Source organism: Crocodylus porosus, unplaced genomic scaffold (genome assembly GCF_001723895.1).
Source record: "Crocodylus porosus isolate Cpor-Errol unplaced genomic scaffold, CroPor_comp1, whole genome shotgun sequence".
NCBI lineage: Eukaryota > Metazoa > Chordata > Crocodylia > Crocodylidae > Crocodylus > Crocodylus porosus.
In genome coordinates this window covers 53,431,091-53,452,777 of record NW_017728949.1, presented here as the reverse complement: position 1 = coordinate 53,452,777, position 21,687 = coordinate 53,431,091, and the positions used below count along the sequence as shown (strand labels likewise).

At 46.2% G+C, this 21,687-nt stretch overlaps 1 protein-coding gene across 2 annotated transcripts in view; it reads left to right on the top strand.

Moving 5' to 3' along the window:
- Window positions 1–21,687, top strand: part of SMARCAL1 (SWI/SNF related, matrix associated, actin dependent regulator of chromatin, subfamily a like 1) — a 54,689-nt gene that overhangs the window by 24,080 nt on the left and 8,922 nt on the right. For both annotated transcript variants that reach the window (XM_019554454.1, XM_019554453.1), the window contains exons 10-14: window positions 5,535–5,675; window positions 11,982–12,200; window positions 16,992–17,062; window positions 19,379–19,481; window positions 20,884–21,066. In XM_019554454.1, coding sequence (XP_019409999.1) covers window positions 5,535–5,675; window positions 11,982–12,200; window positions 16,992–17,062; window positions 19,379–19,481; window positions 20,884–21,066 — 717 coding nt within the window. The remainder of the gene's footprint in view (window positions 1–5,534; window positions 5,676–11,981; window positions 12,201–16,991; window positions 17,063–19,378; window positions 19,482–20,883; window positions 21,067–21,687) is intronic.

Below are 21,687 nucleotides of genomic sequence, written 5' to 3'. Positions count from 1 at the left end.
CTTGCTGGGATCCTATGACCCCAGCTGACTTCCTGCCCTTTGGGCGGGGGGCTGGACTCGATGATCTCCCGAGGTCCCTTCCAGCCCGAATAGCTATGAAATCTATGAACCAGGTTGGCTGCTCAGAAATGAGACTCCTATCTAATCAAGGATTCCAGCGGGTATAAAATAGACTTGTCTCTGCTGCACTTCTGTGGCTCTTGTCCTGCAAATACTTGAATGCTTCTGTAACTTTGCTCACGTGACTCTTCCCACCCTACTCACTGTGTATGAGACTAAAGTGATTGCTTGTTTTGGGGCGTTTGGAACCTGGGCTTGTAGTCTGGAAGCCTTCCAGCTGCCTGCGGCTGGGACATCAGTTCTGTACTTCTGACAGTGTCAGTAGGCATTGAAAAAAAAAAAAAAAAGAGAGGGAAACGGGTCAAAGTACATTAGCCACTGCAAGCAAGTGATATAGAGCAAAAAGCTCGTTTGCCATTCAGAATGAGACCTGAATGAGACCCCAAAGCTTGTCCAGCAGCTCCCTCAACCATACCACTGGTCCAGTAAAATAAATCACAAAAAACCTTGCTTCTTTTGCTCTCCTTAGGCATTATGAATCCATGGAGGTAGGATACATAGGACCCTTCTCTCTTCAGGAGTCTTCAATCTTAAAGTGAGAGAGAAGGAGGAAATGTATGTGCCTTGTCTTGATGCTGCAGAAGACTTTAGCCTTTAAGGTGTATGTATACTGCAGCTCTGGTCTCAAAGACCTTTTGATTCTCCTTTCTTCCCAAGGACAGGAACATCAGCCCTTCTCTCCCAGACAGTACCAGTCATTCCAGTTTTCAAAATTATCTTTTTTACTTGGGCAACCTTTAAAAAGTCATCTGGAATATTTACCATGGTGAGACTTCACTGTCAGACACAATCTGATGCAGAGAACAGTCTCATTTGAAGAAGTAAACCCTTAAAACATTTGCAACTGCTATCAGTACTTCTTTCCCATTTAACAAGTCTCCTCTAGCGGGCACTTCTGCCTTCTGCATTAAAAATGTTGCTGGATTTTTCATTTTCCAGAGTAATATATTCTTTGCATGTTAATCAGTTCAAAACGACAGCGTAAGCAAGAATTAGGGATGCTTATATTTGTACCTCCTGCACCAGCCGCATTTATTTAAAAAAAAAAAAAAAAAAAAAGTGTGTCAGTCTTGGCATATGGCAGGGCCCATGCTGTGAAATTCATTTAAAATACTGAGAGCCATTGTATGGAAATGAGGCTTTTTTGCATGTTCAATTATTTCTTTGTGGCATTAACCCCCCACCCTCTGCTTTTTGAAGCAGTTGGGTGCTGGGTTTTGACCTCTGAATTGAGTACCACAGAGGACTGACACTGTTTAAATTATTCCTTGACTTTAGGAAGTGACTTTTGTAAATGTTGTCCTACTTGGGGGCGGGGCGGGGAACGCTTCTTTCTAAATCTTCTGCAAGTGTGGTGCTTGAATAGCGTGGTACTATTTGCTTTATGACTGTTATTGAATAGATGAGAGCAATGGGGCAGGGTACAGGTCCCCTGTTTTAAAAAAAAAAAAAAAAAAGCAAAAAAAGCCATTAAGTCTGGCTTCCCCTGTTTTGTTTCTTGAGTAAAGAGCTGTCATCTTGGCTACAAGGGCACCCAGGAGAGTGGTCTGTCTGTGTGGAAGGTTAGAATTGATGCCACGATGTTGAGAAGTGAGTTTTATCTTCCGTATGGAAACACTAGCCTAGTGCTCACCGAGATTTGCTCCTGCCAGAAAGCACTTGTGTGGTCTTGCTATCCTACTAGCTTACTTAGTTTTCCTGAGCCTGAAACCCATATTCCAATCCCACAGACAGTTCAGCAGCAAAGAAGAGTATGCAGCAATCAGTGAGGATTAAAGCTTTAGTAGTATCGATTTTTCCTTTTTTCAGCTAATTGCTGCAAGCAGGACAAGCCTCTATTGAGGGATTTTTCCACCCCTCAATACTTGGGGCCCTGTCTTCTAGAGGCCTTCGTCCCTTTTGGGTTCCCTACTGGCCCATCTTACAGAGATTTTGGGACATTTGTGATTTTCAGTCAGACCTCCTTCATCACAAAGCCTACGGGACTTCACTGAATTAAAGCCTGTTTCAAGTTCATGAGTTGAACCAGAGTATCTTAAAAGAAGCATGTAGTCGTGACCTAAAATGTCTGTTGACAAGAATCCACCATAGCTTCTGCGAGTTGTTCCAGTGGTTGGTGGTTAAAAATTTACACCTTGGAGTGGGTCTGAATTTGTTGAGCTTCACCTTCTGTACACAGTTGAAACTTCTTATGACTCTCTCTTGAGGCACCTATGCAAAAAGGGAGGGGAAAGAAGGCAGATTTGTTTCACTGGAGCACCATGCCTTCGGATAAAAGGTAGAGGAGGTGTAAATGGCTATGGTAGAAAGGTAAAAAGCTGACAAGAAGGTCCATGGTTTTGTAGGGCTAAGGACAAGGAGCATGTAATGGAAGAGACGAGGGAGAAGGGCAGCAGAAGGGTCTGGCAGATCCAGAAAAGGGACAGCTCTCTGGAGGTAAGCATGTGTTAGGGTCTGCCTCTTCCCACGGAAAGGAAAGGTTCCATGAACCGTGCTAGCCACATGCCCAAGCTCATAGCTTCAGGATGGAGGTAGATGTGTGCCAGTGTATCCCTCTTCCCACGGGAGGGACGGATGCTCAGATACTGTATTGTTCTTCCTACCAATCTATGAGTCTGACCCAGGTCAATAGCTCCTTAAAGGTTGTTTCCAGCTTCAGCTGGTCAGTGCTTTATTCAAAATGAGCCTGTGGGTCTCTCTCTTCAGTTGGTAGTGGTAAGCATTGACACGAAGGATGCGTCTGTATGGCCTCCTTGCCAATGCCAGGACCACTGCTGAAATAAGCCCTTCCCGTTCACTGCCACTTGGGCAACAAAGAGGAGTAGACAGCTTAGGAGCAGGTGGAAGCAGCTCAGAGCAGTGCTTGGGCCCTCTTGCACTTGGTGGAACAAGCACTCTGGGCCAATCCTCCATCGTCCAATTGTCAGTCTCTGGTGGGAGCAATGAACAGAGCTGATTACATAAGAGACAGCCCCAAGGATGGGAGGAAGGCTGTGGAGACTGGAGGCCCATCCAAAATAAGTTGCTAGAAGGGTCAGTGACCAAAGGCTGCCAAGGACTGAATGGGCCATAGGGACTGGACTCCCCTTTAGCTATAAAGCATTGTAGGTGGGTGTGGTGGAGAAGCCGGTGCTGCTCCCCATCCTATACCAATGTACCAGATTAAACTGTTAGGTCCCCCCAGGCTGTCAGATACCCCAGGCTGTCAGTCTGGCACCTCTTCTGATGCAGATGAAGATCTGCAGTGCACTTGCCTATTGGGAATAGTGGCTTGTATCTTCTAGATGGAGCTATGAGCTTGGGCATGCGGCTAGCTCAGTTCATGGATGCCTACTGGACCTTTCCTTTCTGTGGGATGAGGCAGGCCCTAGCAGATGCTTACCTCCATTTCACCAGGTTGCTGCTCCTCTTCTGAGGCCGGCTGAATTCTGACTGCACTTTCCAATCTTTTTCATTATGCAGTCCTTGTCTTAAACCCAACAAGACATGAGACCCCCTTTGTCAGCTTCTTCTGAAAGTGGGCATCCAACGGTCTGGGAGAAGGAAGCTTGATGGGGAGGTTCTCTAGGATCCTGGTACCTACTTCTGGTGCTACTTGTTTCATATCTCTGGGCAGTGTCAACTGGGTCTTCAGACACCTTCACCGCAGAGTGGGCACGTCCTGGGGTTCCCTGGGTGGAATCCTAGACCTGTACCCTCATGGTGAGTCTTTCTTCTCTTTATTTCTGTTCCTGTTCTGTTATCTGTTGTACCAGAGAACTGGATGTGTTCCAGCCTCTCGCCCCTCGGTCCATATCGTATCTGCACTGAAAAAAGGAAAATTGACATTATCGGCAATCAGCTTTTCTTGGCTCAGGTGGCCAATAACTTTGCCAATAAATGCCGTGTGTACATGCGCAGTCACAGCATGTGTGCAGCCTGGTAGCTTGGAAAACAGTGTCCGGCTGGTAAGTCTGTTGCAGAGAAGGGGTGTCAGAGGGCAGATCGAGGCCCCCATGGTGAGGGAGAGAGTGGGGCTGGGGCAGGGGCAGGGGCAGGCCTCTTGTCTCTTCCTACCTCACTGTGGAGGCCTTGATCTGCAACCCCCTACATCCTTTTCCCCCAACAGATTTTGGCTCTCTAAGATGCCAGGCTACATATCAGCATTTGGATTGGTATCAGCTGATATGGCTGGTTGATAATCAGCCATCAGTATTGACCCCAAAAATCCTCAGCGGTGTCTCCCTACCCTCCATCGTGTGTGGGGAGGAAAAAGGGGGGGCATTATAGTCATGTTGGACAAAACCCATTCTCTCAGGCTTCAAACAGTCAGGCACCTCCTCCTTTAATTCAATTTAAAAAAAAACCCAAAACGCTCTTTTAATATGGGTGTAAATTTTCTGGCCTCACCATTGACCGCATCTCTCTCTCTGATCTACTTAATAGGGGGAAAAAAATCCCACTCATTTTGTCAGATATTTATAGGCTGAAGACAAAGAACTGCTGAATTAATTTCCGGTAGCTGGTACGTGAACATTTTCTCCACCACAGTCGGCCAGCAAGTGATTGAACCAGTTGAGTGAATAGGTTTGGTAGATCTTGCTGAAACGATAAAAAAAAAATTCATTTTCTTTTTCATTTAAATGTGAATGAGCCATCGGTACAGATGTCATTCAAGAATCTCTTTGTTATTTTAATAATCCTGCATTAAACCATGCAGGAAATTACAAGCCATGTGTAATTTAACTAAAATATGTAAAATTAGAGCAGCAGATATTCATACTTCTCTTGTAATAATGAAATGAGACATTGTTGGAGCCAAGAGGGCAAAAGTGCATCTGGAGGATTTTGTTTATGAAGTAGATTTTTTTTTCCTCTCACTCTTTGCAGGTTTTTACTTTTTGACCTTGCCTATATGATTTATTGCACTCAGCTTTCTTATGTGCCTCTGTTTGTTAACTCATGGCTTTGGTGTTGATGAGCCATCTAGATTGGCAGGTGGGTCTCCTTGGGCAGTATAGTTTGCCCCTGACAGTTAACTCTGCAATTTAAAATAATAATAATTAGAATCTTGCCCATGCCCCTTACATTTGTGTGCGTCAGGTGGAGTGAATGGATAGCTTTCTGTGGAAACTTCATTGCAGCAGAAGTTAGTTTGATGCTCAAGATATACCTCCCAGGTGCATGTGTGTGAAGCACGCTTCTAAAATCTGATGCTAATTGAATTGTGGAATTGGATGCAAAGACCTGAACCTAGGTGGTGGGTGATTGCCAGTTCTCTATGTCCTTGAACAAAGACAGATGTGTTTGAAGACTTTGCACTGATGTTTTAATTTGTGGGAGGGGATTTATTATTAGTGGCTGCTACTTCAGTCGACCCCTGAACTCTGCTTGCATTATTAGTGTAACAGTCGTGCTCAATGCTCTTTCCTCAGGCTGCCAAAAGAGTGATCCTGCTCTCGGGAACTCCTGCCTTGTCGCGGCCTGCTGAGCTGTATACCCAGATTGCAGCCGTCCGACCCAGCTTCTTCCCTCAGTTCCATTCCTTTGGACTCCGGTACTGTGATGCCAAGAAGGTAGTTCAATGCGATTGTGGTGCAACCTACAACATGCCTGCTCATGTGATCACAGACCGCTGAATGGAGCTGTCTGACTTCTTACTTCTCTGCCAAAGTGAAGATTTCCTTCATGCGTTTTAATGTCTAATTTCTGTGGCTTTGCCTGTGATTTTTAGGAAGAGTCCCTAACCTTGCTCAGGGCAGCATTTTGAAAGCTGTCTTCCTGAGAAGCATTTTGTGCTGCAGGTGACCCTCATTGCTGGGGTTAGCGAGGCAGAGCTTTCCAATTAAAATCTGCCCTAATCAGATGCCAGCTCAGAAAGCAAAAAGACAAATTGGTTGCAGCAGCAGTAGGGGAGCCTGAGATGATATGATCTTCCCTTGATAGCCCTTATGCAGACAAAAAGGCTGACTCTGAGGGACTGCTGCAGGTTGGGGTGACTGGTTGGTGAGCTGCCTCTCCTTTGGTTTAATTAACACTTGTTAAACCGTTAGCATTTAGACTCTGCAAAACAACTCCTGGGCTGAAGGAGGAATGAAGCCATTGAGCTGCCTTTGCAATGCACTCCTTGATCCTGGGGTAGTCCCCTGCACAGACTGCATTAGGCTGCAGGCTGCTCTAATCTGTACCAGCTGCCATGCGGCTGCTAGGGGCCATCACAACAGCTGTAGCTCAGGCAGGCACAGCAATGCCCTGTCCATGCTAGCTTCCAGGCTGTGTGGAGTGGTGGCTGTGACATCAGTTCTCTGCAATTCCCCAGGGAGAGTTCTCCAGTGGCTGAATTAACCAGGCTGAGGACTCTTCAGTGCTGGTAGAGCACTTGTTCTAATAGTGCGTGATTTCCGCGGCTTATCATGCAACAAAAACTTGACCTATTTTGACATGTCTGGTAGGGGCAGAGAAAGGAACTGAAAGGAACTAAGTTCTGAACTGGATTAAGAATGTGAATTGAGCTGCACAGCTAGAGCTTTGCAAACCAGCTGCTCCTTTTTGTTACCCGCCTGAACCCCCCCCAGAATAAATGTTTTGTGTATTCAGACCTCCACCTAGAGAGACACTGGTGGCTCCTAGTCACTCTGTGATCTATTTGTATGCCTATACTATGCAGCCAGGAAGAAGGCAAACGTGTGTACTCTATGTTAGGCAGAGATAAGGAGCTATTAATTCCACTGTTGTGATCTCCTTTTGAATTACTGCATGCGTTTCTGATCACTCATGTTTAAGAAAGACAAATTCAAGCAGGAGTAGGTACAGAGAAGGGCTGCTAGGATGATTGTAGGAATGGAGAACCTGTCTTACAAGGGGAGAATAAAAGAAGCATGCTCATTTAACCTAGCAGAATGAAGGCTGGGGTGGGGGGAGGGAGGTAGAATTTGCTGTCTTTAAAGAACCAGGGGGAGAGAAGAGCTATTTATACTAAAGGAAAATTTCAGCACTGAACAAATGAATGTTAATCATCCATGAGCAGATATAGGGTAGAAAGCAGAAAGTTTCTAACTGTTAGGGGAGTGAGGATCTGAAGACCACCCAGTTGGAGCAATGAGAGCTAAATACTGAAGTGGCTTGAAGGTGAAGCATGGGGAGGGAGTGTATGATAGCTGCCTGTCTGTGATATCAGGGACTAAGTGTTATGTCATTTAGTTATGGGAGTGCAGGAGTGGGAGCCAGGAACTCCTGAGTTCTGATCTCATTCTGACACTGACTCTGTCTTTGGTCTTGATCATATCTCTGGAGCTTTCTGTGCTTCAGCTTCTGTAAAATGGGGATAATTTGCTCCCTCCAGAAAGGGGTTGGGGAAACTGAGTCACTGTATGAGCGCTGGCAGATAACTGTACAGCAGCTTGTGGTCACTTGTGTAAGACTTAGGAGTAATTGCTTGTTGACTTGCTTTCAATACTTGTGTACAGTCAGTCTCTTTGGGGTGCCTTGCTCACAGTGGGCCTCCATGAGACAGCTTTGTATCTGGATTTCATCCAAAGTAGTCGAATCCACAGATCCTGAAATCACAGCACCTACTTTGGTGTGGTGCTAGCAGGGCTCCTGAAATCCGTGACGGTTGACCAGCCCATTGGCTTCAGCACTAATATATCAGTGCTGCTGATTTAGCATAGATCACACCGCTTGGGGAAGCAGGATTAGCTGTTGGGTTCTGTGAGGTCCCTGCATTAGCATTAATTACATGCAGCTTATGCAGCAGGGAATGGACCCTTCTTATTCCCCAGCTACAGCAGAAACTCTAGGAGCTCTGCGCATTCAGTGTATCTTCATTGCAGCTGCTGAACTCTTCCTGTCTGAACAGCAACCGGAGTTTTCCCTGGGGGAAATGAAGAGATGTGGCCTAATCTTTTTGGCAGTACAAAGGGCTGGACTGCAGCATGTAAGACTAAATAGGTTTTGAGTATCATAAACCCTTTGGGGCAGAGTTCCACATGGCTGACTATTGCTTCAATTATGAGCCATGCGGACCTCAGGTAGGACATTGAATTGGATAAAGGAAATAAAATTGTTCCTCCTGCACATGCTGGCTGTTGAGCAGAGAGGAAGCTTTAGGATGGGTTTCTGAAAGGTCAGGACTTGGATCTCTGTGATCTTCACCTTATAAATAAGCTTGCCACCTACAGTGAAACCAGTGTGAAGGGTCCACATTTAGTGTCACCCCTGTCATCAAAAGCCCCTTCGATACCTCCCCAAGGTGTCCAGTACAATCTTGTTTCATCATTAGACTGATCTCTACTAGGCTACTGAGTATTGCTGGTCCATTAGGTGGTTACTTGAGAGAGGCTTTGCAGTAGTTAATGTCAGCAAATGATAGTAGCGGGGGGAGTGGGCCTGGGAAGAATGTCACTAGCTATTTGAGAAAGAATAGGGATAACTCGCCAATGGAAAACCATGAAATGAGATTTCTGCGCATTGGCTGCCAAATGAGCCACGCGGGGCTGAACTGAGGTGGCGGGTTGGCAGGACAGTCCATCAGCCTGGCCATAAAATAAGGAAGGGAAATGTTTTTTTTTTTCCCCCTCTTGGTGAAGGGAGTTGATGTTACAGGCATAGGCACAAAGCTCTGTAATATGCACAATCGCATGAGTCTTGCAGAGAGGAGGGAGACCCAATTTGTGGGGTGTTCGGCAGCCTAAAGCTAAAACACTCTACTCCACATGCTCGATTTGGGGGTTCCCTTTTGTTTGATGTGCTGCAGCCCTTTAAGCTCTAAAAGGGCAATTTAAGGATGATGTTGGCTCGAGGGGTAAGGCCCACCCAGTGATTGCGTTTTTTTTTGTCTGGGAGCCTTAAAGTTAATTCTTGAGCTGCAGCTGCTCAGGCTACAAGTTCATTGGGCCTCCCAAGCTAAGCAGGATCAGGCCAGGATGGGAGACTTGGATGGGATATACAGTGGTACAGGTGGTTATACACGCTGCTGCTGTAGGTTGGTTATGGACCAGTGTCTCAAAAAAGCACTGGCATGACTGTACCCCTGCAGGTGTTGTCTCGTAGCTAAATCCCAGCTAATGTCTTGGTGATTTATTGTCTCTTTGAACTCTGCAAATGTAAAGGGTTGTAGACTTGCAGTTCTAACCACGTTTTAGTTTTGCCAGTTTCTCCACGTCTCTACAATCCCTCCTTGCAGTTTCGTTCAGGTGGATGAGGTGTTGGAGTTTACTTCCTGTCCTAAACTCTTGCTGCAGTGCCTGGTTAAACAGGGCGGCTCTGCAGTAGCAGGGAGTAGAATTACATAGAGATGGTTTGTAAAGCATTTGGAGAACTGTTGATTGCTGTATAAATCTGACGTATTATTAATAGTAAATCCTGTTGTCATTGTCGGATTAAACAGAAATTGACAAACCTGAACCATCCAATTTAAAATAAAATCCTGGAGATTTTCTATTTAAAAAGAATTGATTTAGTTTTGTGGCCGAAAACTGCAAGTCTGACAGATGCAATAAGAAAAGATATAAAACAGAAACTTTACTGGTATACAAGTCAACTCCTTGGCACCCTTGCTTTATAAAAATACAACAAATGAAATGCCACCTCCTTATTTACAACATAAGGTTAACTCTTTTTCTGAAGAAGATGCCACAAAACTATTTTTCAAATAGGCTGATGTTGGCAAAGGTCAAATAAATTAAGCAACTTCTACCTCAGCACATGCTCTGCATTTGTAAGATTTTTGGCAGCTTTTCCAAACACTTCAATAAATTTCCTGACTCAAGTGCAATTCTGCTACGCTTTGGTAAGGAAATCACAGTTGGATGCTTTTGTTCTGGGTTATTATGGACAAAAGCCAGATGTGCATGTAGCAGAATACATTTTTATTAATTTTTCTGTTTTTTAAATCGAAAATATCAAAGTATATTTTAATAATTCTAGTGATAAACCCCTCTGTAATAGGATGGTACATGACTATCTGTTTTCCCAGTTTACTAATATGTCTTACAACGACTTCAATTTCTGTTTTAGAAATGAGCAGTCAGAACTCATTGCTAGGATCATTTCTGATCATTCAGATGTTGATATAGCTATCAAGTTGCATAGCCCATGGCCTTCATCTGCTACTGTTATGTTGCTGTGGAAGAGTAGAGAACCAGACTATTCATAGATAAATAGTATAGTCATGTAGGAATAATTGCTTGGGGTAAGCGAATCATAAGGTAGTCAAAGGTGCCTGAGGCTGAAGTTTGCCAGTTCTTGGGAGCAGATATGACATGGTGTAGTTCAGGGTTTCCTACCGGTTAGAAACTAGGATGCTTATTTAGGAGGACTTGGTTGGTGATGGCCTATTTGGTTCCTCCTTTGTCCTCAGCTGCCTGCACTGTGTTCTCTCTTCTGTTCCCCTAGAGGGGAGCAGGGGATGCTGGGACAAGGAGAGGGATATTCATAGGGTTTGGGTTTTGTTTTTCTAGTTTTCTTTCCTACCTTTTAGGTTTCTGTTGGGGAAGGCAGGCCAAAAAATAGCCCAGGGCATTGGAGTAAAAGAGGATGTGGTTTGTGACAGGTCTTCATTTGAGTCTGGGTTGGTTTTGCAGCCTTTAGCTGACCCTGCAACGAAGCTCTGCTCCCATCAAGGGCACCCGGGGAGCAGGTGCTTCGTATGTGAGGCAGGCAGCAGTGTGGTGCACCGTGACTCTGCCTCACACCTTGCAGGTAACCACAGTGCCAAGCACCTGGCGGTGATTTTTATTGGTTTCCAGTTTTGCATATAAATAAGCAGAGTATGATTTTTCCCCTAGTGAAACTACAGCAGAAGGGTCGGCCCATTATCCCTGCAATAGCCGGCTTAGGGGTAGAACAGCTGGGAAGGACTTCAAGGGAGTACTGATGAGATAAAGCTGCTCTGCTGAAATCCCATGCGCAGGGTTTTGTTCAGAATTAGTCTTCCCCTCCTATGAGACTGAACATTGGAGCATTTTACATGCATCAGAAAAGCCATGAGCAGCCTCCCTTGCAATCTTCAAGGTCTGGAGTGTTTCAGGGGACCAGGCTGTTGGGCTGAAACTTGAGCCTTACATTTTTGTGGGCGAGGAGAACTATGCAATTAACTACTGGCACTCATTTGATAATCATTCAGAAGCTTTATTGACTAGAAAATTATTCATTAAACACAAAGCAATTAATTCACTGAGGTTGCCAGTATATAAGTAGTTAACTTTTTTACCGGGATTGCCAGAATATAAGCAGGCAGTTACCAAAAACTGAGCGTGTTAACGTGACTCTTCACTGCATCACAGTCTGTCTAGAGCTGTTACTCAGGAGGTACGCTCTACAGCCAGCCATACTGGGTACGCTTCCTGGGTTGTGCTGTTGTTCCAAGTCCAAAGACTCGGTCCTCCTTTAGCAATCCATGCAGGCAATCTAGATAGCGTAAAGTATACAGCAAGCACAGCCTGGAGAGTTGGTGTCAGACGTGGACAAGAAACCAAGGACAGCAGAACATAAGAGGCCTGTTTGGTTGGAGGGACACTGCGTAAACACATCACAAGAAAGGGCTCATTGCCACAGCATAATGTGGTTCTGTTCAGAGACACCCAGGCCAACTCACTTAGCATTGTATCCATGCTAATGTGGCTATATCCCTGCTGGTCCCAGCAAGCTCACTTGTGCAGACATGTGCCCAACCAGACAGGCAAAGAAGACCCTAAAAGCCTCCTATGACACAAAGATCAGTGCAGACCCTTAGAATTGGGATAGGGAGCTACATGGTCTCCCGTTTCCTCTTTGGATGCATCTCCCATCTGCTCTGCACTGATCTAGCCAGATCTTCTGCTGACTAGGAATGGCTCGAAGGCTCTCTCTGGTGCTGATGATAATGCTGTGTTCTTTCCCAGATGCCGTGGGGATGGGACTACTCCAGGTCGTCCAATCTAGGGGAGCTCAAGCTTCTGTTGGAAGAATCCATCATGATCCGCCGCCTGAAGTTGGACGTGCTCTCCCAGCTTCCAGCAAAGCAGCGCACAGTGGTCGTGGTCGCTCCCGAGGGCATTAATGCGAAGACCAAGGCTGTGCTGGCAGCTGCTACAAAGCAGATGGCCAGAGGATACAAAAATGTGAGTCAGCTGCTGCATGGCTGGTGGACCCCTGACGTTTCAGGGGCTTTCATCTCCCAAAACTTTTTTAGAAGGTGTTAAAAACATCAGGGGAAAACAATAGCTCAGGTTCTTGGAGCAGCAGAGATGTTCAGAACATCTTGGTGTTGAAGGCGCTGTTTTAAATGGTTCTTTTTGGGTGCCCTGGAATGTATAAAGTCTGTTTCCTTTTCCTTTAGCTATGGCTTTTTCATTTTCCCCTCATGTTGTACATCTCTCTCTTTCTTTGTCCCTTTGCCATTGCTCCTATCCATTCATCTTCCCCTTCTCTGTATATCTTCTCCGCATGTGCCTTATAAATATAACACTGCTCCCCTCTTTTTTGTGGACCACAACTACTATCTCCTATGATTTTATTTTTATGGGCTTGGCTGTTGTTCCTGGCATCTTAGCATTTAAGCATCTACCAAACTTTAAATGGTACCTGCAACATCCTTCTGGGATAGGGAAATATTATCAACCCCATTTTACAGATGCAGAGCTGTGGTACAACTGGTTCAGGGTTTCACATGGATCCTGAGGCATTGCTGGAGACAAGACCCAGGTCTCCTGAGATCCAGTCCAGTGCCTTAACTTTAAAGCTTTTCTTCTGTCTCCCCTATGGGCTTATCTGGCTTCATTTCCAGAGTGTCTGAGTGCTTCACAATCTATATTTATGTCACATTTCTGTGAGTGGAGGAAGTAATGTGCCCATTTCACAGGTGGGGAACTGAGGCATAGAGACTGAGTTGCTCAAGATTGCATGGGAGGTTAGTGGTAGAGCAGGAACACAGTCCTAGCCTATATCAGAACCACCAGTGTATCCCTATGCAGATGTTCTGGCACAGTCATACTGTGCTTTTTCTGTCCTTGCCAAATGAGCTCTGTTATGATTTGGCTGCAGCTGTGGCTTGAACGTGCTTGTTAAGGGTGTGGACAGAATCTGCCCCTGCCTTGTACCAGGCCTCTAAAACTCTCAGGGTGTGTTTGGCTACAAACATGAGGTATGTCCATGTGATGGTTCTCAAACACGTCAGTGCTCTGTTGGCAGCCCACCAAACCTGAGCCTGCACTGTTCCTGCCTGCTGCGGCACCTGACTTCTTTCCATAGCTCTTTGGCCACCTGGGAATTCAGCTCCTGAGACGGGCACCTGCACTGCTCTAACTAAAACCGAGTCTGCCCGTGACCTGGTGCAGCTAGAAATCCCAGACCGCGTTTCCCTGTGTGATGAAAATACCGCTCTGTGTATCAAACCCCTGGGGACTCTCTTCTCGTCTGCATAAACTATCCCAGAGGATTTCCCTCACTGGTCTTGCTGCTTGTTCCTGTCATCTGGGTATGTGTGTGCAGAGCAGCCATATGTATAAGGAGGAGCTCTTATAAAAGCAAGTATAGTCCTTTTGACAGGCAGCCTTTGCTGAGATATGGGGTAGCTGCCCAGAATGTCCCTGGGGGGAGATTGTTTATATGAATTTAAAGTACGAATCCTGGGTAGTATTAAAAGGATGTTATTGAGGGTTTTTTAAAGTTTTATTATGAAATAAAATGATATTTGTATTCAAAGGATGCCATTGAGATTAGGAATTGCATTGCACTTGACCTTTGTTGTGTCAGATGTCACAACTTAAAGGAGATGGGGTGGAGGCTAATTTTTGCATGGCAGGGACATGGTCTTTCTGAACAACTGGCTGCATTGGCTGCATGTAGTTGAGCGTTGGAAGAGGCTGCCCGGAGACCCTGTGGAGTCTCCAGCTTTGGATGTTTTTAAGAGCAAGCTTCACAGAAACTTAACTGGGAGGATTCTGCCTTCAGCAGGGAGCTGGGCTGGATGTGACCTCCTGAGGACCCTGCCAATTGTGCTTTTCTGTTATTCTGTGATCACAGGCAGGGCATCTAAAACCACTTGTAGCATTTGGAAATTTGAGGCATCCTGAAACTGAAAGAACATTCGAAATCCATCTTTGTGCCATTTATTCTGTTTGGGATCTTTTTCTTAGGCATGTCTTTCTGCTCAGACAATGAAAAAAACGGTGATCAGTTTTGCTTCACTTGATAGTGCTCTGGCACTAATACAACATTGCAGTGTTCAAGTGATTGTAGGGGAAATCTGTCCTTAAAAGGTTCTTCTTAAGTTAACTGTGTTTTTAGTTCTTAGGAGCTCTTGGTTTTTAGTCAGAGGCAAATCCTGCTTCTCTGCACTTTCTTGAAGGCATGGTGATCCCCTGTGGGTGCAGAGCTGGTGCTATTCCATTGGAGCAGGCTGGAGGGGGGAGCACTTGTTTGGCATGTGGAAGGGGTCTGTCCTGTATGGATGGGTGCTACAGAGAGAGAATCATAGAAAATGAGGTTTGGGAGGGACCTCAGGAGGTCATATCTAGTCCAACCCCCTGCTTTAACCAGGACCAGCCCCAACTACATCATCCCAGCCAAGGCTTGGTCTACCCGGATCCAAGAAAACTTCCAAGGATGGAGATGCCACCACCTCTCTGGGTACCCTGTTCCAATGCTTTACTACCTTCCTCGTGAGAGAGGTTTTTTTTTTCTTTATATCTAACCTCAGCTTGCATCTTATCTATGTACCTTATATCTAGAGGTGCACCGATATACCGGTTGCATATTGGATTGGCACCAATAAAAGGAAAATTAACATTATCAGCCATTGGCTTTTTTTGGCTGGTGTAGCTGATAGTGTCACCGATACATGCTGTGTGCATGTGGCCAGGAATGTAGCCCTGCAGCTTGGAGAGCAGCGCCCTGCTGGTAAGCTTGTGTTGGGGGACGGATTGAAGTCTCCACGGTGAGGGAGGGAGTGGGGCTGGGGCAGGAGCAGACGCTACCCAGCCAGGGTGGTGAATGCGACCCTGGGGTGGGGAGCAGGATGGAGCTGTGGGTGGCTTGTCCAGGAGGCACAGGGAGGTGGGAAGGAGGATGGCTCCCCAATGCTGCATGCACCCCTGAGGGAGGCATGGGTGACACGCCCTCCCTGGATTCCTGTGTGGGGTGAGGGTGGGCTGCAGGCTCTGGGCCAGGGGCTTCACTGGCCTCTTCCCAGTGAGGGGGCTGGGAGTGAGGCAGGCTCAGCTGCGTGGGGCGGGCAGCTGCAGCACTGGGAGGGCTTGTTATGGCGGGGGAGGTACAGGGAATTTTGGGGTGGCTATAGGCCCCCCTCTTTCGTGCCACTCCTGCTTGGGGCACTCTGCTCAGCTGCCTTTCCCTTGTGAGCCTGATGCTGTAGGGCAGGCAGGGGACGCGCGGCCAGCGTGGGGCTACTGAGGGAAGGGCAGCAGAGTGGAGAGCCCCAAGGAAGGGCGGTGCTATGGCAGGTTGGGGGTGGGCTATAGCCACCCCATAATTCCCTGTAGCTGTCCCACCCAGCCCCCCTCTGGGAAGAGACTGGTGCAGACCCTGACCCCAGCCCTCAGCGGATTGCCTGCCCTCTCCCTATGCACAAATCCTTGGAGGACACGCATCCACCATGCCTCCCCTGGGGAGGTGTGAAGTGGCAGGGAGACGCCTCCCTCCCCTCCCCTCGCCACTCTCCCACACCCCCTGGACAAACCTCCTGTGGTTCCATCCTGCTTCTGGCCACAGGGTCCCATTCATTGTGCTGGCTGGGCAGCCCCCTGCCCCACTCCCTGCCTCAGCATGTGGGCCTCAATCTGCACCCCGCCATGTCCCTTTCCTCCCCCACAGATTTACCAGCAGAGCGCTGCTCTCCAAGCTGCCTGACTGCAGTCCTGTAAATCGGCTATTGGATCGGTATCAGGCAATATGGCTGGCTTATAATTGGCTATCAGTACCGGCCAAGGAAATCTATATCAGTGCACTCCTGCTTATATTTACCCTCAACTTCCCTTGCTGCAGCTTGAGCTCCTTGTCCTGTCATCTTCCCCCACTGAGAACAGTCCAACTCCATCCTCTTTGCAACCCCCCTGCACAGAGTTGAAGACTGCTATCAAATCCCACCTTGGTTTTCTCTTCTGCAGACTAAATATGCCAAGTTCCTTCAGCCTCTCCTCACCAGTCATGTCCCCCAGCCCCCAAACCATTTTCATTGCCCTCCAGTGGACTCCCTCCAACATTTTACATCCTTTCTGTAGTGGGGGCCCACAGCTGGACACAGCAGTCCAGATGTGGCCTCCCCAGTGCTGAATAGAGGGGAAGAATCACTGCCTTCAATCTGCTGGCAATGCTCCTACTAATGCAGCCCATGATGCCGGTAGCCTTCTTGGCACCAAGGACACACTGCCGGCTCCTTATCAGCTTCTTGTCCCCTGTCCCCCCAGGTCCTTTTCTGCTGCTTATTCAGTCGGTTCCCAAAAATATTATGTAAAACATTCCCTTCCTACACAGTGATCCATCTCTTGTAAGTACCTTATTTTCCTGCATACACCACATACCTCTCCCCCGATCAGCTGCTGGAATTTGCCATGCATGTATGTAAAAAAATACGGTAAAAACCCTTTCTGCCCTTGCCCAACAAAAGTGAAAGGAAGATCCACATAAGACTCAAAGGAACAGAATAGGAAGCAGGGGCTCCTTCGCTGCTGCTCAGTTTCTTATTCTAAGGAAATCTTTTTCCCCCCTTCCATTCTGCCTTTCAAAAATCAAGGTGCATTTCTCATTCTGGGGTATGTGATATGCAAGAAAATGCAGGATTGTCTGGTTTTTCCCAGCATGGTGGGTTGGCAGTAGTGGGATGTTGGGACTGCCAACAGAAAGTAGGGGGAGGCGGCTTGAAAACTGACACACATTTCTGTCCTCCTTCACAGAAACGAGAAGAGAAGGAAGCTCTGCTCCACTTCTATAACAGAACCGCCGAAGCCAAAATCCACTCTGTCATGTAAGTTGGATGTCAGTGGCTCATTTTTACTGAGCAAAATGGGATTTGTTTCCCAGAAAAGAGGAAGGGAGTTTGAGATAATGTTGCAGCAAAACCAAGTGTCATTTTGAACCCATTAAAAAAAAAATGCATTTAGTTTTAATTGCGGTGCTGACGCATTCTCTGAATCACTCTGCTGGCTTAACTCCAGGCAGAGAACTCAACTGTGTGGTTTGAGCCAAAGTGAAGTAACCCAGCGCACGGGGTTTGGATCAAGTGCTCTGCTTCGGGCCCTGCTGTCGTTTAAAAGGAATAAATCGATAGGATGAAAGGAATTCAAGAAACCAAGCACGTTATTGCCACCCTGCTACAGAAAACATTGAGCCAATGTAGTTATCGAAGGAGCTTAGCCTTTATAGTGCTCGCTAAAGGTGGCATGTTGACAGCCGTGAAACTCTCAGATTCCCCACAGAGCTGCTTTGGGATCACAGGAACAGAAAATGTTTCCCCAGAGAGGTGCTTTCAACTCCTGCCCCCCCCAGAGGTGATCTCTTTTGGTCAGTTTCCATCCTTGGCTTTTCTGCCAAGACTGCCAAGGAGTCTGGGAGGGCTGCTTAGAAAGTGGATTGTTTTTTATGATGAAGCAGATGACTCCAGCTTTCCAGCAATTTATTTCTTATAGTCCATTGAACTGCTGTCCTATGGTAATGACCTGGCAGCGAGGTCTGGGTGATTTCACGGTCTCAGACTTTGCTGCAGAATTCATCTGCTGGTTTGCCACTATATTGCACTCTGGTCTCTCTCTTCTTTCTTTAAAAAGAGGTGGGTTTTTTTCTTATTGCAAATGTGAGCTGAAAAAAACCCATATAGTGTTGTTTCCCCAAATCTGCTGTTGGCCTGACTCAAATAGACCTGCTCTGTTCATTTCTATGAGATGCCTACTATGAACTTTTAAAGATGCACATGTCATCTAGTTAATGTACTTGCCCTGCAGTCCCACACTGCCTTCCACAGCCTCTCAGGTGCCAAAGTGACCAGCTTCCTCTGACAATACACATGGTGCTGCTGTACCTTGTCGCTACCAAATCTGCCGCTTGCTGAACAACAGGTGGGGAGAGCATATAAAATAAACGCGATGAGCTTAACGTCAGGTATCACTGAGATGCTTACTCATTTTTGGATGTATTTTAAAGAAAAACAAATTAAAAAAAAAACAAAAAGAAAAATCGGGGCTGTCCAACTTGCAGCTGGCTGGGGGCTGCACCAGCAGGGGCCATAGGCCCAGTGGGGTGCACCAGGGCAGGGCATAGCCCCCCACTGGACCATACACCCCATGGATGTGACCCCCTTGGTGTACTGCATACCTGTGACACCCCCTTAACTGCACTGTGCCTCCAGTCCCCACGAAGCTGCATTTCCCAGTCTCACTCTCGGCTCCCCAGTCTGCCGTATTGCCTCATCCCCTGGGGTGGGGGCCGGAAGTGGTTTCTGGAAGAGGGAGCAGCATCCCAGCAGGAGCTTGGGGGCTGCAATTTAGCCCCTTGCGAGCTACATGTAGTCCATGGGCTGCCAGTGGGACAGCCCTGAATTAACTGAAACAGTCAGCATTTCTTGGTCAAGCATTACAGAATCCAGTAACCTAATGGCATAGCTACAAGGCGTGAAGGTCCTTTTGGATTTTTTCAGTTGTTGCTAACCTAAGCCATGCTAAACCCTTACTTTGTAGTGAAACCCTTCATAGTCCTGATCCTGGCAGTTTGCTGAACCATCAACCCTTGCTAAAAGCCAACATTTATTTTACCTGTTGCGAACAAGGTGTAGGTAACTTGCAGAAGACTCTTATGTAACAGGCTCTTGTATTTCTTAGCTGGCAGAGAAATAACTTTTGAGGTGTCCTGATGATTTTTTTTTTTTTTACTTATAAATTGAAAGTAACATTAAAAAACATGTTATGGATCGCTGCTTCTTGGATAGTGAATGTGTTGCCCAAGACACTGAAGTTAGAAGTGCAAATGGATGAATGAAATATCTGGATGAACAGAAGTAACTTTGAGTATCACATTGAATGGTAGAATTAGGACCAACTTAAAGAGGGAAGCAATTAAAAACAACTCTGGACAGAAAAGTAAATAGTGATGCTTCCTTAGATTTTTTTTTTTTTTTTTTTAATCTGTGAGTATTTGGGTAAAGAATCAGAATGTACTATTGAAGTCTGTTTTCTGTTGCTAGCAGGTTTTCTGGTTTCTGTCTACAGATTAATAGGATGATTTAGGATTTGAGATTTATCTGGACTGGGGTAACATAACTAGAGTTATTATTTTTTCTTTTTTCATGCAGAGAATACATCCTGGACTTACTTGAAAGTGGAAGAGAGAAATTCCTGGTGTTTGCTCATCACAAGATATTACTGGATGCAATAAGTGAGGAACTGGAGAAAAAAGTAAGCTTTTAAATCAGGTTCCTGCTCATTTTATTGTTGTCCCAATGCAACAACTGCTTAAGAGATTGCAAAAGTCCTGGCAAGTTGGCTTGCTTATGAAAGCTAGTGACACAGATCATCTACTGTGTGAGATTTCTAGCACACCCTCAGCAGAATAGCTAAGGTCCAGAATGTGTTTGCCTTATGGGCTCTGCAGTTCATATTCACAGGGACCATCCCTGCAGGTAATGTTCCTTGGTGTTAGCCACCAACCCGGATTGGTGTTTGCCCAGTGCTTTCAGTAGTACCGTACTGGTACCAAGTCTTGCCACTGCCGCTTGTTACTCCTTGCTGATTGTTGGTGAGACAGCAGTAGCAAACCGACCCTGGCTACAACTGCATCCGTCTGGTTTCTTGGATCCCTGTTGGTCTGAATTTTTGCATCTGACTATTGCAGGGAGACTGCAGTGACGTAGCTGGCTAGCAGTCTGTGGTCATAAGCAAAAGTCAGACTTCCTTGTCTTTTTTTTTTTAATCTGTTCTATATCCTTTTGAAATCTCTGTTTATGAGGGGGTATTGGCTGGAGCCAGGTAGAATATGACTTTGAAAGCAGCCAATTCCTCCTGGAGATAAGTCTGGGGGTAGAGTTGGAAAATTGCTCATTCTCCTGGAATCGTGTGGGGACATGTCCTGTCTCCAGCAAGAAACTGGGACACTGTGGCAGCAGCATCAGTACATGGGTGGTACTCAGGTCTGCACTCAACTGTTTTTTTATCCACTTCTCCCCTAGCTGTAGGCTTATCACTGTCTTAGTGCTTTGTCATGATCAGGGTCTAGATGACAGCTGACCAGATGGAGGGGTTGCTGACTGGGGACATTTGTTTTGAATTGTGGTTTATGTCTGGCAGCATAAGGAACTATTCAGATAATTCCTTAAAAAGTCCTGCAAATGCCTTAAAAATAAATAAATAAAAATATATGCGCGCAGACATAAATTAAAATGTATATTAATTTTTTAAAATGTATCTATATCTATATAAAATATCACTTTTTAAAATGTTTAAATTAATATATATATTGCACCGTTTTATATATGTATGTGTGTGTATATGTGTACACACACTGCTTTAATTAAAAGAAGTTTTTTTTTTCTTTAAAATACAGCTAAAAATGAATAACAGCTCAGTGATACCTGATATTAAGTTCATGGTGTTTATTTTACACACTGTCCTCATCTGTTGTTCAGCAAGTGGCAGATTTTGTAGCATCTATAAAATTCTATGAAGGCAGAGAATGGTAGACTGCTGCAGTGTAGTAACTCTCTGAGGTTTCTTTGCTCTCCCCAAGTCTTGTGAAGGAAATTTGGTAGAACATGTGAAAACAAAGCCTTGGTAATGTGCGTTTCCCATTCCCTTTCCTCAGCGCATTGGGTATATTCGCATCGATGGGTCCACGCCTTCAGCCGAGCGCCAGTCTCTGTGCCAGAATTTCCAGGTCTCCGAGAAACTCTCTGTGGCTGTCTTGTCCATCACCGCTGCAAACATGGGGGTGACGCTCTCTTCTGCTGACCTGGTTGTGTTTGCAGAGTTATTCTGGAACCCAGGCGTAAGTATCCGTCGCTTGTGGCTGTGCAGATCAATAGTTACCAGAGAAAGTCTTTGACGTCAATGATGCACTGCAGAGTAAGAGATCTGGCAAGATGGGAGCCCGGGAAGGGTGGCTGTGCCTAAGGAAGTGACTCTTCGTGCACAGAGGAAGATGATGCCGATGTGGGGGGGAAAGGGGCCAAGAGGCTTCCTTGGCTGACCAGAGAAATCCAGAGCAGCCTAAGGGCAAAAAGGGGGGCATATAAGCAGTGGAAACAGGGAGAGATTACTAAAGAGGAGTATGCCGCCTCAGCTTGCAGTTGTAGGGAGGCAGTTAGAAAGGCCAAAGCTGCCATAGAGCTGAGGATGGCATCCCAAGTTAAGGATAACACAAAATTGTTTTTCAGATATATAGGGAGTAAAAGGAAGGCCTAGGGTGGAATAGGACTACTACTGAATGGGCAAAAGCAACTGGGGACAGGCAGGGGGGACAAGGCTGAACTCCTCAATGAGGTCTTTGCCTCAGTCTTCCTAAACGAGGGGCAAGACGAGTCCCACAGTGGGTTCGTAGAGAGACAAGAGCAGGGTGCCAGACTACCAAGCGTTGACCCTGAGATGGTGCAGCGTCACTTGGAAGGAC